Source organism: Sebastes umbrosus, chromosome 1 (genome assembly GCF_015220745.1).
Source record: "Sebastes umbrosus isolate fSebUmb1 chromosome 1, fSebUmb1.pri, whole genome shotgun sequence".
Lineage (NCBI taxonomy): Eukaryota > Metazoa > Chordata > Actinopteri > Perciformes > Sebastidae > Sebastes > Sebastes umbrosus.
Window position 1 is genome coordinate 12,107,397 of NC_051269.1, and position 14,909 is coordinate 12,122,305.

At 39.8% G+C, this 14,909-nt stretch overlaps 2 protein-coding genes across 8 annotated transcripts in view; one reads left to right on the forward strand and one right to left on the reverse strand.

Moving 5' to 3' along the window:
- Nucleotides 1-6,579, forward strand: part of kcnab2a (potassium voltage-gated channel, shaker-related subfamily, beta member 2 a) — a 106,772-nt gene extending 100,193 nt beyond the window's left edge. For 6 of the 7 annotated variants that reach the window (XM_037764056.1, XM_037764063.1, XM_037764047.1 and 3 more), the window contains 2 exons: nt 2,119-2,207; nt 4,198-6,579. In XM_037764056.1, coding sequence (XP_037619984.1) covers nt 2,119-2,207; nt 4,198-4,287 — 179 coding nt within the window. In that variant the 3' untranslated portion in view covers nt 4,288-6,579. The remainder of the gene's footprint in view (nt 1-2,118; nt 2,208-4,197) is intronic. The other variant, XM_037764069.1, reaches the window with a different exon arrangement.
- Nucleotides 6,580-8,653: 2,074 nt separating this feature from the next.
- megf6b (multiple EGF-like-domains 6b) overlaps nt 8,654-14,909 on the reverse strand; it is a 71,254-nt gene continuing 64,998 nt past the window's right edge. Inside the window, exons 33-38 of the mRNA XM_037784716.1 lie at nt 14,693-14,821; nt 14,377-14,505; nt 12,973-13,101; nt 12,730-12,858; nt 10,048-10,176; nt 8,654-9,743 (exon numbers count right to left, since the gene is read on the reverse strand). Of these exons, the coding sequence (XP_037640644.1) occupies nt 9,682-9,743; nt 10,048-10,176; nt 12,730-12,858; nt 12,973-13,101; nt 14,377-14,505; nt 14,693-14,821 (707 nt within the window). The 3' untranslated portion in view covers nt 8,654-9,681. The remainder of the gene's footprint in view (nt 9,744-10,047; nt 10,177-12,729; nt 12,859-12,972; nt 13,102-14,376; nt 14,506-14,692; nt 14,822-14,909) is intronic.

Consider the following 14,909-nt stretch of genomic DNA (forward strand, 5'->3'; position numbering starts at 1 on the left):
TTCTAAACAAGGATCTGACACCGTCCTTTGAATACATTAAGATGGTAATGTGAATACCAACATAAGGAATGCAAACATGTTTACAGTATATATTTCTATAAGCAGGTCTGTGGTGTTAACATGTATTCAACAGTTTCCAGTGTCAGCATTAAAATAGCATCCCAGACATAAATCCAGTGACCGATATCGATTCACTGGCAGGCAGGAAAGTGAGAACCCCAAAGACGCTCGCTCCTGCGAGGGCTGTTAAAGCATCAGACGTTAGCGACACAGGCAAGTAAATCTGGGACTCCCTCTCCTATCTCAGCGCGGATCCCGGCGTATTTTTCACCCTCGCAGTAATGCAGTGTCATAGATTAGGTTTCACGGCCCATTAGTGGACACACTCATCTCTCCCAATTACCATAAATCCTTCCAGCGCTCCTGAAGGCAGCACAGGAGATTTACGTCCATCATGTTGTCCCCTACATCACTGTGGCACTCCAGTATTGAATATAAACTATATAACAATGATGGACTCCTTCCTGCCTCTGGCTTGAGACCGAGGCCTGGTGCTGCTGGAGCAGGTGGTAAATCCAGGTGGTGCTTTTGAGAACATAGTTAATAGATGTTGTGGGTGTCTCAGTGGCCTGAGGGGGAAGCTCTACACTTGTGTCAGTCAATCCAGCGGACCTTGAACCGTTGTCTCTTTGGGCCATATTCTCATGTAGGTCGAAAATTTGCTTGGAATTATAATCCCACTATTTTTACAGCTAAATTCTCCATCCCTTTATGCTGTAATCTGTTTACAAGCGTATTTTCCTCAATTGCAAAAACATGTAGTTGTATTGCATAATACGGATTACAATTATAATAGCACACCAAACAGAGATGAGTTTTTTGTGTCCGTTTTCTCACATTCAGAGTGTTTGCTGCACATTATTAGTGCAGTACAGGAATTTAGGCACATTTACCGAAGGGCGCTAGTATTTCCATTTTATTCTACTCTGTACTTCTACTTCACTGCATTTCAGAGGGAAATATTGCAGTTTCTGCTCCACATTTATTTCACATACGGATGCACTAATATGCCGGCTGGTGTCGGTGCAGATACTGACCTCATTAAAGCGGATCAGGATTCAGCCATGACATGATTAAATACAGTTTCTTTTGTCATTGTCATTTTAAAATTCTGTGTTGCTGCTATCCGTTACATTAATTTCAGTCATGGTGGTGTTACGTGCCACAGAAAGTCTCAAGTTACCGACATAATAGTAATTCTAGTGAGCTCCACGCAGTGACATTAACACATTTTAAATATAGGAAAAGAGCTGAGGTATAAAGTAATTCAAAGTAGCTTCCTTTCAACCATCTGTAACATTAAAATGCTGCTGCTGCTTACATGTTAATCTATCTAAGGAGAGTTGTAACGATTTACCAACCCTTTTGAAAATCGATTAATCGGTTTAAGTATTTTTTTAAGAAAAAAAGGTACAAATTCTTTGATTCCAGCTTCTTAAATGTGAATATTTTCTGATTTCTTTACTCTTTTATGACAGTAAACTGAATATCTTTGAGTTGTGAACAAAACATGAAATTTGAGGACGTCATCTTGGGCTTTGGGAAACATTTGGGAACCTTTTTCTGACATTTAATAGTCCAAACAACTAATCAATTAATCAAGAAAATAATCAACAGATTAATCGACAATGAAAACAATCGTTAGTTGCAGCCCTACATTTAAGTCCATAATAATAATAAAATAATATATGATGATGTAAGTACACATTAAGTTCATTTTGCTGAAAATAGATCTGCATTCTAAATGTGACTTCAAAGTACAGGAGTATTACTTGTATTGGAGTATTTTTATATCAGGATAAGCAAATGGTTTGTGTACTTCTTCCACCACTGTGTGAGTGTGATGTGAGTGCAGTTTGTGGCCAGCTATACATTTATTTTCATGTTTATGATTTAATTTGTGGACAGGAAATGTTTCAGTAGCTTCCATGTTTTACCAAACGGGTGTGTGTTGTTGTTGTTGTGGAAATGTGTTTGTGTGTGTGTGGTTCTATAAGTGTGTGCGTGTGTGTGCGGTTGTAGTTGTGGGTGTCATTGGTGTTTACTGATCTCCTGCAGCGTGGTGCCTACGGAACGAGGGGGTGAGCTCCGTCCTTTTAGGGGCGTCCAGCACCGACCAGCTGATGGAGAACATCGGAGCGATACAGGTGAGGACGCAGTGTGCTTGTACATGTGTTTGTTGTCATGCAGAGCAAATCAGTGGCTTAGTTTGTTGAATATGTGACCTGACCCGTTTCATAAGGCCCGTATGCGTGCCTTACAATCTGTAACAGCAGCTTCCTCTCGTGGGTACAGCTCGGCCTCTTGGGCAGTTTGCTGCCGCACGCTTGGGTGCTTTACTGTACCGAGTTAATAAGGTCAGCGGAGTATCATTTGCCAGGGGGATTGGAGACGAGCTCACGGCCATTTCTTCCTCTCCTGATAAGATGCACTCTTTTAATGGGGTTTTCAGACCGGTGAGGGTTTACGTCCTCTCCTCACATTATCTCTGGCCTGCAGTAAAGAGCATACTCTTTTCTATTCTCATGCTTTGAGCTTCCTCCCGTGTGTGTGTGTGTTTACCAGATGTGCACACGCTATATGTCTCCTCTCCCTCAGCACTTCTGATATTTCGGTTTTGAAATGCTATGCTCACATTTCTAAAGGGCTCAGCCGTTTCTCTTTTACTGGGAGTTTTACATCACAGACCCTGAAATAGACACACGGTACGTCATCTTTGTTCATTTAGTATGTATTTAATGTCTACACAGTGGGGGGAGAACAGATTCTCTACATGGGAATAATTACATCATGGCAAAATTAAAGTATTTGTCTATTTTAAACAGTTTTCTGGATTCCTGTAAAGGAAATTACAGTAAAAAATAATAATATACCGCTAACAGGGAGCATTCTGCTGTGAAACGAGTACTTTTACCGCAATAACTGTTGTACATTTTGCTAATAATACTTTCAAGTTAAATTTTGATGAGAGGACTTTTATTGGTAATGGAGTATTTTTGTGCTTATTGCTTTTACTTCAGTAAAGCATCTGAATACGTTTTACTCCGCTGTATAATGTGTAATAATTTACACTAACAAATCAGCAGGATGCGAGTATGCAAGTATCAAGTTGATGTATTTTAAATAGGGCTGTCAATCGATGATTAAGATATTTAATCATGATTAATCGCATGATTGTCCATAGTTAATCACAATTAATCACACATTGTTATCTGTTCAAAATGTACCTTAAAGGGAGATTTGTGAAGTATTTAATACTCTTATCAACATGGGAGTGAACAAATATTCTTGCTTTATCCAAATGTATGTATATATTTATTATTGGAAATCAATTAACAACACAAAACAATGACAAATATTATCAGAAACCCTCACAGGTACTGCTTTTAGCATAAAAAATATGCTCAAATCATAACATGGCAAACTGCAGCCCAACAGGCAACAACAGCTGTCAGTGTGTCAGTGTGCTGACTTGACTATGACTTGCCCCAAACTGCATGTGATTATCATAAAATGGGCATGTCTGTAAAGAAGAGACTTGTGGGTACCCATAGAACCCATTTTCATTCACATATCTTGAGGTCAGAGGTCAAGGGACCTCTTTGAAAATGGCCATGCCACTTTTTCCTCGCCAAAATTTAGTGTGAGTTTGGAGCTTTATTTAACCTCCTTCACAACAAACTAGTATGCCATGGTTGGCACCAATGGATTTGGACCGATGGACTTAGGTTTTCTAGTTTCATATACCATATACCATATACATCTTCACTCTAAAAAAAAACTGAGCCCGCTACGACCTCCGAAAGATCAATTCCACTGTATAATGTGTAATAATCTACAAGCAAGTAAAAAGAAACTCAAGTATCAAGTTAATGTCTTTTAAAACGACCCACAAGATTTATATACAAATTAATTACTGTAGACCGGCTATTAAACTGTCTAATAACTCCTCCAGTATTTTGGTTGCTGTATTAACGAGCTGGAAGTTGCAGACTGGGCTAGAAAAAACCTCCCCCGTCAGTGCTATCTAGAGGCTGTGATGTGAAACTGCAGACAATGTTTGATAATTTCCTGCTAAACAATACAACCAAAATCACGGTAACATATCCACCATTTGTGTCCCTCTCCTTTTCACAGGTTCTTCCAAAGTTGTCATCGTCCATCACACACGAGGTGGACAGCATCCTGGGGAACAAGCCGTACAGTAAAAAGGACTACCGCTCCTAACGCGCAGCGCGGCCCCGCCCAGCAGGGCTGCACCCGGGCTGCAGCCACAGCGCCCCCACCTTTGCCTGATCCTCTGTTTGCTTGAGCTTTTACTGAGTGAGACCCTGGCGCATGAGTCTGGCCACACCAAGGCCACCCAGGGCACCTCATTTAGAGTTACAGGGATAAGATAAGTAAAGGGGGGGAAAAAAATACAGTCACCTCCACAGGAGAGGAAGGTAAGAAAGACAAAAGTGGAAGAGAGGTTAGGGATATGCGCTCATACTTAAATCAGTTATACATTCAATTCAGCTGAACTGTATTTTAAAACCGTAGAGAAAAATACCTTTTTAAAAAAAAAAAAACATAAGCACACGCTTGCTTGGCAGCCAGATTTCTCCTTTTTTTTGCTTTTTTTTCTGAGACTGAATGCAACTAAAAGGAAGATTAAGTTCATACTGTACGAATATACGAGAATATCTACTCAGTTGCACATGTACCATAGCCATGCATTTGTTCCTTGAACGTTCTTGTTTACAAAACGCCCGTAGTGTACTGTACGAGTCCGTCAAGGTTATCTGAAAAACCTTTTGTTTGTGTTGTCGACATTGTCAGTGTGTGAGCCTCGTCGTGGGCTTTAACAATCAGCACTTTAGTATTGTCAGTATAGGTGTTGGAGGGTCGCTCTAAGGAGGGGAGAGGATTGGTATTACAATAGTCTTATCTCATAGCCATTGCACTATAGACTCATATCTCCTCCCGATAGTTCCCTCTCCTCCTCATCCTCCCTTTGTCTTCACTGGCAGTACGTTTGTCCATCCTGATGCTCCCGACGCTCCCGCTGTCTAAGCGTGTCGGTGGCGGCCAAAGTGAGGAGGGGGAATGAGGCTCCTCCTCCGCTCTGACCAGTGAACCGTCTTTGACGACGAGTCAGGAGCGTAGGCCGATGTGTCAACTCGTCTGATTAGCTATTTATTCATCCCTAAAAGGTAGGAACTGCAGTCGCATTAAATCACACGCAGTGTCGTACTTCACTGTGTCGCCCAGCCTCTGCTCTCTGTTCTCAGGCTGAGGATTTACTGTGCAGGAAGTGGTCATATCACTGCTGGCTCCACATCTCATGGAAACTTCTCCTTGATCAAATTTTGTTCAAGTTGTTTTTGCCTTATTTACAGTTGCATCAGACTGTGCTGCGGGCTTTTGCCGTGGACGAGCAGCTCGGCAGCTGCACCTTCGGCCGACTGGTCTCATGTCCCAAGTAAATACTGGAAAGGCTGACTGGTGGAAGTGGCGTTAGTTGCGAGGAGGAGGTCCAGTTAGTCAGTGGGTGGCAGCAGCTCAGGGAACGGAGCAGGTGGTTTTAGTCGCGCGTTGGCGTGCACATGGTCAGGAGGTCGTATTTACTCGTCTGTCTTTCTTTCATGTGTGGACACTGGGCAGGACCGGTGACATTTTAGCGTGGCTTGAGCCAAAGATCTTCTTCTTCTTCATCTCTCTTTGAAAGAGCGTTTTCACTCTCACTTCCTGCAAGATTATAGAACTCATCTTGGTCGCATGTGCTGTCCAGCTTGTTATCTATCTATGGTATGGACTTTACTCCATTTATATATCTTTACTTGACCACGCTGTTATACTAGTTAACAAATACGTCCTTCATATACAGAATGCATAAGTACAGCTACTTGCTTTAGGATCGGTAAGGTTTTGTTTCAGGTTCGACATACAACCTGTGTCAGAAATATTACTGCAGATTTTGACAGCGCCCCTATATCATTCTCTCTCCTTTTGGGTGCTCTCTTACTGTGATTAAAGCACAAGTGGATAGCATGTGATAGCATGGGCCCCCTTTTCACCCAGCTTACAGTACCTACGGGACAAGTAAGGTGATGCCACTCCGCTTACTAACACGTGTAGGTAACAAGTCTTTACTAACAGCTGATACAACTATTGATTCTTAGCAGATAATAAACAAGTACACATTAAGAAAACATTATATTCATATTAGTGTGAATGCTGACATGAATGAGATGTTCAAATGGAGGGGATAATCAAAGTTTGCTTCGTATCTCCTCCTAGGGGATTTATAACAGCAGCCAAGTGATTTCATGTCTCTGCTGTCGACCCTGTTTGCGTGTGTGTGTGTGTGTGTGTGTGTGTGTGTGTGTGTGTGTGTGTGTATGGGGAGGGAGGCAACTAAAAGAATCCCTTGCTTTATCCTGTTGTATTAGTTGATCCCTGTATATGTTTGATTTGCTGTGTCTGAGTGTTTTCTCAGAAGAAGAGGGGAAAAAAAGCAAAGAGTATTTAGTTCAACTAGTCTGTGGAGTTCCTGTGTCTTAATATTTTCATCTGCAGGGAGGAAGTTTGAGACTAAAAGTTTGACATTTTGGGAAAATGCGCTTATTCGCTTACTTACTGGAAGTTAAAATTAAAAAAAAAAAGATTAATACCACACTCTTATCTGTCTGTTTAATATGAAGTAACGTTACCGCCAGCAGCAGGCTAACGTAGCTTAGCATAAAGACTGGAAACAGCTCGTCTGATCACCTCATCCACCGACCCGCTCCTCTAAAGCTCACTGATTCATTATATCTTGTTTGTCTAATTCGTACATTAACTGTTTCCAGAGTAGGGAAACGGACTTAGACACTATTCCTGTTCATTTTCCCCCTTAATAAACAGCAAATTGACATTTTTGTGCAGATTAAACAAACAAGATCCAACTAGAGAGCTTTAGAGGAGCTGGTAGGTCCAGAGCCAGGCCAGCTGTTTTCCCATTCCCGTCTTTATGCTAAGCTAAGTTAGCCGGCTGCTGGCAGTAGCTTCTAGGGCTGGGACGATACACCTCTCTCCTGATTCCATACTATCACGATACTTGTCTGCCGATTCGATATGTTTTGCGATTTTCAAGTATTATGATTTATTAACTCTTTTAACACTAGACCATGGATAAAAACTAGAAATTTGAAAAAGTTGAATCATGCACTTCTAAGGACTTCTAATTTGGAAAATATCTAAATTGATACGGTAAAAATGTTTGATTTTCAGCATGTATTGTAGTGAGAGATGTCCTGAAGTCAAATATATCATTATATATCATTAACAACTTATTTTGAAAACCGGACGTAGTCACACGTGTATACTTCCGCTAACTTTGCCGTCGCTAGCTCTGCAGTCAGCTCTGTTCTCTTTATCCTCCATGGTCAGCTCCATCGGGGCCGTTTGAATGCATTTAACATAAATGTCAGTATATGGGTGCTCTACAGTTGTAGCGTCGGCCGATTTGACCACGGAGATGAGAGTGACGGCCGGCTTGACCGCACGTTTCCTGTCCATGACAGAGATAACATGCAGCTTTAGCCTTGATGTCTAACTCTGCTTTTCCTGACAAAGTGTTTCCATACTTTACTGGATGTGTAGTGTTTACCACGCTGGATTTTAAATGTGAGGGTGCAGGTTGTATCCACGCTGACCCTCCGCCGTTTCCTGCTGTGTCGTTTCGGCTCGCTGCAGCCGGCTTTGTTTTGTTTTGGTTGACAGATACGGAGCGGATATGACGTCACATTATTCTGAGTACAACAATAAAAGCGGTAACTTCCTTCTACCTCCGCATAGACTCAAATGAAACAAATATATATCGATTCTGACATTAAAAAATCTATTTAAAAATCGTAAAAATAAAACGAGATTTTTTTCCCCCCATCTCTGGTAGCTTCATATTTTGTGCCCACCCGTGTGTTATCAATCTTCTCATCTAACTCTCAGTAAAGAAAGCAAATGAGTGTCAAACTTGCCCTTTAATCGGTATCGCTGTGCATTTAGTTTGTCCATCAGTGTTATTTCACACCGTGCTGACCTGCATAACAAAGATCTTGTGGTGATAAAAGGTTTCTGCACATTGTAGAATTAACTCTTTAATGTTTTAAGGCTGAAGTGTAGTAACCTGGGGCCCTCGCCTGTTTAGGAGAAATTCATGCTTTAAGAGGTCCTAGTTTCTTCATATTTGCTGTTCTAACATTTTAACATGACTAGTTCAGAAATGAAACCAGACCCACAGACGGATAGAGCTTATTTTACAGAAGGATCTAGGTTATACAGAGAATATATTTTTTATGTTTTAGCCTTTAATGCAATAGAGAGAATCAAAAGACCAGTTTTTATTTTTTTCATCATGCTGCATTTTTCCTATCAGTATTGTATCGATTCTAAGACTGACAAAAAGAAGCAATTTCTTTGTGTTGTGTATGCATTGATGAGGAATGCTCTGAAGTGAATGCAATGGTGGACTGAATTCACTCTGAAGATGAGGTAGTGAGAGCCTGGTATCTCCTGTACATAGTTTGACCTTGTATATATATTTCTGGTTGTGATCACCTCTGCCTTTTTCTTTTTTCTTTTTTAATTTTCTTTTGCAGGCGTTGCTATCTGCACTGTGCTTGAGTCTGAATTTAGACAGGATGTACAGCTTCGATCTTCAATGAAAATGAAATAATGATAAAATAAGAATGGTAAACAAACCTTTACGCGTCTGTCTTTATTGACATTCATGTGTAGAATAGCATTCTGGGTTGTTTGTTGGACTGGAGATTTGGCAGAGCTGCAAAGTCACTTTTATCCAGTGGAAAACAAAAGATGCATTTTAAAACTTGCGGTATATTCACTTGTATACAAACTGTGGGAAATATAAATATGAAGCAATTTATACACAAAATGATTCAAAAGAAAAATATTTAGACTCTTAACCTTAAAGAAGGTGCAAATACATGTGTAATCTTCAGTGACTCATATTGAACTGTAAAAATTCCAGCTGTCCATTATTAAGGCATATTATCTAATCTTTGTTGCGTTGTACAGTAAAGCACCTTAGCACCATTGGACTGAGGGTAGTACTTCATATTGTATAGATTGAAAAACAACTTCATAGTACTGGTAAGTAATGAAATATGGTTTCAAAAACTGAGGTTGCATCATATCCAGCAATTTCCTTACAAAAAAATTTGAGGTTATTTTATACACAGTACCTGCAAAAAGGTATTTCAAGGACAAAATATTAAACACAAAATACCGAAAGTGCAGTAAACGCAACCACAGTCTTCTGACACTGCACTCCGCGGATGTAGTTGTCCTGAAGACTAAAACGTTTGACGTTCCACTTTCCACACAAAGTACCTCTGTGGCAGGTCAGGCTGACTGGCTGTTCGAAGGACACTTTGGCACGCGAAAAAAAAAACAAGAAAATCCAGCTCAGGTCCAAACATGAAACTGCAGTTCTCATCAGAGAGTCTATTTCCATGAATGTCTTCCAGCTGCCTGCTACAACTTCCCGTCACAAGCTCTCACTAACATGAGTCACTTCAGTAAAACGTGGCTGATCTGTCCCATTTGTAGTTTGAGTCTTCCAGCTAGATGGCGGTGCTATAACGAGTTGCCGTGCCTGGAATCCCCTCTGCTGCTGTAGGTGAGGCGTGGAGGTCCACCTGAGGAAAACACACAAAGAGCTGTGAGTCCACCTCAGCAAACACACATACACACACATTCATGTTTGATCAGAACAAAGACGACAGCAAACAGAAAGTGAAGCTTCTGCAGGAACTGACCGCTGTCAGCATTTGAACTAGTTATTCACTCTTATTTCACAAAGTCAGCGAAAATGTTGCTTCTGTTCCGACTCATGAGTCAGCAAAAGCTCTTCACCTGCTGTCCACATGGATGTAATGATGAAGTGAGAGAACCGATAAAGACAGCCGGGATGCGTGTGTGCTGGTTTGTCATTACTGTTACCTTCTTGACAGGAGAGTCCGATCCAGCTGTGCAGGCAGGTACAGCGGCCGTTGCGTCGGTCGCATTGCGAACCGTTGTCGCACTCGCAGGTCTCTGCACAGTCTGGCCCGTAACGATTCACTCTGCAGTCTGAAACAAAACACAAATACAAACAGTTTAGCAAAACTACACAGGTGTAGATGCGCTTTTAAAGCAATAGTTTGACATTTTGGGAAACTACTGCAGAGCCCGTTCGGAAGTGGCCGATAGCTTGGCCCCCAGAAGTGCTGCATGCAGCGTTGTCGAGAACCGCTATATCCAGCATCTAGCAGCAAAAGTGTACTGTAGTCAATGAAAGCTCGTTGCGGAGGACATGCTCAATACCTCTGTTATACTTTCTGCAAGGACGGTCGCCAGGAATCATGACGAGGAAACATTTGGATCTTTTGTACTCCGTGCAGGTTTCTCCACGCAGGCGAAAACCTGCTTTACAGTGATGGTGTGATGTCACTTTGGATGTGGGGACACTCGCGGATGCAGCAAGTATAAATGAAGCTTCAGTCTGAAGAGCCGTGAAGCCCCGCCACCGCTGCTGCACAGAGCGCTATCGCTTGTTTATTCAAAGTTTATCAATACTGAACTTGGCGCGTGTGCAAATTGCACCGACTTCGACACTGCACATCCTTGAATCCCCAGCAATACACCCGTCACGTGGGAAATGGATCGGATGAACTGTTCTCGAAATATACAAAGGACACACACAAACAGACAGAGATTCCTTCTTCCGAATGTGGTCGCATAGCACAAAGTTTTAAGGAGATTTTTTGTAATATAAACCCTGCCCACAGAATTTGAGCAAACTTTGAGGGCCAACTAGAGAAACTGTATGGAGCATCAAAAATCCCAAAACGTAGTTTTTTCCAGCTTGGCCCAGAGATTTGGTGACAGTTGCTCAAAATTAGTCAGAGTAGCAGCAACAAAACAGGTTTGGAAACAATTGAAAATGGTGGAAAATCATATGACATTTTTACAACATACTATACTATGACTTTTTATGAAATAATATACTATATATTACTTTTTACTATTATATAATAGACTATTGACTTTTTCTGACATACTATACTGTGACTTTTTTTCCACTTTTTTCTACGTACTATAAAATGACTTATTCATAATTTCTTTCAACATACTATACTGAATTTTTATTTTATTTTTTACTTTTTTTAACATACTATACTATGATTTTTTTCAACATAGTATACTATTATACTTTTTCAGATGTACTACACTATGATTTTTTTATTGACTTTATTTCGACATACTATACTATGAATCTTTTCAACATATTATATACTATGACTTTTTAATGACTTGAAATACTATATGACTTTTTTTTTACATTCTATACAATTACTTTTTTTGACATACTATATTCTGAATTTATTTCGCTATACTAAACTATGACTTTTTTCATGAAATGTTTTCGACACACTACACTGACTTTTTTCATGAAATTTTTAAACATACTATACTGTGGCTTTTTTTCGACGTACTTTACTATGACTTTGGACATACAATGCTATGACTTTTTGCATTAAATTTTTCGACATACTATACCATGAATTTTTTCATGAAAGAAACTTTTTCCCCCCTACACTGCCCACATTACCATACTGTCTAACACGACATATACTGACTCTGGAAGCCTTTAAGTTTCTGGGATCCACCATCTCCCAGGACCTCAAGTGGACTTCCAACATAGACACCATAATGAAAAAGGCCCAGCAGAGGATGTACTTCCTACGCCAGCTCAGGAAGTTCAACATGCCTCAGGAGCAGCTGATACAATTCTACACTGCAATAATCCAGTCTGCTCTCTGCACATCCTTCACTGTGTGGTTTGGGTCGGCCACCAAACAGGACAGGAACAGACTACAATGGACAGTTAGGACTGCAGAGAAAATCATTGGTGCCAGCCTGCCCTCCATCCAGGAGTTATACACCTCCACAGTCAGGAAACAGGCAGGAAGCATTACTGCAGACCCTACACACCCTGGACACAACCGGTTTGAACTTCTCCCCTCTGGGAGGCGCTATAGAGCACTGTACTTAATCAGCCATACACTGTCAATAACCCTCTAAGACCAACATATCTACTGCTGCAGTTATAATTATAATTCTTACACTCTTCAATGCACAACTTTTCTCATTTTTAAACATGTACAAATCTTGTGTCACTGCCAATATAAATCCATCTAAACCCATCAATGGGTGAAAAGGTTAAATCTCCATTTTTCAACAAAAAGCCTAAAATTCTGATCTCTTTCAACCTGTTTTTTCAAACTTCTTTTAATAATTAAGTCAATCTGAAGTTCACCTCGACACATCCATCCAACTAAATTTACATATTCTTCTCAAAAAAATTCCACGTCTTTGTGAGCAGATATAATCTAGCAGACTTTACAAAAAAAGCCTTAAAGTTTAATTCCTCGTGCAACCCCTTCAGGCTTAAAGTGCACAACTTAGAAAACCAAGAATGCCTAACTTTTAACGAGCAACTTGTAAATCTCCCCCCACCATAAATAAATCATGGTGTACAGGAGAGGAGTTGAGCAGCGTGTTTTCATTTTGATGGACTCACACTGGTCTGCAGCTCGCTGTGTGTGTGTTCTCAAAGTCAGAAAAAGGTTAGAAGATTACCGATGTCACATCTGAGTCCAGTCTTCCCTGAAGAGCAGAGGCATCTTCCTGTCACAGGATCACACGGAGCATCGTCCTCGCAGTCACACACCTTGGCACAGCCATGACCGTAGGTACCCTGTTCACACACTGAGAGAGGAGTTGGTGATGGTAAGAAAATGTAAAAAAAAAAAAGGATAAATGAGGCTAAAAAATGCCAGTAATCCTGTCATTATTGTGGTAATCAGCAGTGATTTGACTGACCTCTGTGACAGCGAGCTCCGTGGTATCCTGGAGTACAGACACACTGGCCCGACGCTGGGTGACAGGAGGCTCCGTTCATACAGTCACACTGGAGCTGGCACAGCGAGCCGTGGAAACCAGGAGGACAGGCTGAGGACGAAGGATTCACGCCACGAGATTTAAAGCCAAACTTTATGGTTTCAAATGTTCTCACTGAATTAATAAATGAGTACAAACCCCAGTCTGAGAGTTGAACTTTGACACCTCAAGAGTGGAAGCTTTAGTTAGAAGATGTAAGTCAGGATGCTTTCATTTTCTATTTGTCCTTTTAATTAACAATTAATGAGTTCAAATGGACATTTGAGACCGGGCTGGGAATTAAAGAGTTGTGGAAACTAAGTCAAGTATTAATTAATTAATTTTGAGGTACCTTTACTTTACTTGAGTATTTCTATTTTGTGTTACTATCTACTTCTACTTTACTATATTTCAGACGGTACTGGGACTTAATTTTTTTTAAATGATACCCACCCCTATTACACTTACACTTGCAGATCATTACTGTTTTTGCCCTCTTGTGTATCACAATAATATTTAATATTTAAAAATGTATTGACTTTATCCAATACCTATTGCTTCCCACTGAAAATGTAAATCTTTAAAAAAGGGGTCACAAATATATTGTTTCATAAAAAATAAATTAAAAAAAGACTACATAACTTACCATAACAAAAACTTGGCACTGGAGTTTTTCCTGACATTTGCATGACATACTATGTTATGACTTTTTATACCTTTTTTGTAACTTTTTTATGGCATACTATACTATGACTTTTTCATGTCATTTTTATAGCATGCTATACTAAGACATATTAAACTATGTTGTTTTTTTTTTAATTTCTTATGACATAATATACAATGACTTTTTATGACATTTTTAATAACATACTATTCTATGACTTGTTTTTACTTTTTTCGACAGATTATACTATCACATTTTTTATATTTTTTATGGCATACTATACTATGACTATTTTATGATATTTTTATGACAGACTAAATAATGATTTAAAAAAAAACATTTTTATTGCATACTATACTATGACTTTTTTTCATGACATTTTCTATTACGTACTATATTACATTTATTTTTTTACATTTATTATGACATTTTCATGGCATAGTGTATAGTATAGTATACTATTCTATGACTATTCTATTACTATTCTACTATTTTAATAACTTTTTTCATGGCATGTCATTTTTATTGCAAACCATACTATGACACTTTTTCTAAAACATTTTATGGTATACTATACCATGACTTTTTTGTCATGACATTTTTATTGCAAACTAATGGGATGTATTGATCCTTTAAGACACTTCTGTCTGTCTTTGTATTTGTTTTATCTGTTCAGTTCTCACCGTGTTCACACAGATGTCCATAGTAGCCTGGACCACACTGACACGTCCCTGTCACTCTGTCACAAGTGCCGTTATTTTGACAGTTACATTTCAGCTGGCAGTTGGCACCAAATTTGCCCGCAGGACATTCTGGGAGACAGACGAATGAAACAGGAACACACAGTCAAAAAAGAAGAAAAATCATCCTTGTGACTTCACACCAGTGTTATTATTTGGTATTTTAGATTTAGCATGCTACAGCAGACCATGTATGCAATAATGAGCAGAAGAAGGTTAAAAAAAATGAAGAAACTAGATATATGAAAGTGTATGTCACCTTTATCGCAGTATGAACCAGTCCAGCCCAGACTGCAGGTACAGTTGCCAGTCACAGAGTCACACACTCCACCATTACTGCAGTTACAGCGTGTGACACAGTTCGCCCCGAACCAGCCTGGAGAGCAGCCTGAGGCAGAAAACACACTCTGAAATTACACTGCAGACATGATTCTGCTTCATTATCAAAGCAGACAAAATACAAGGTAACAGAAAAG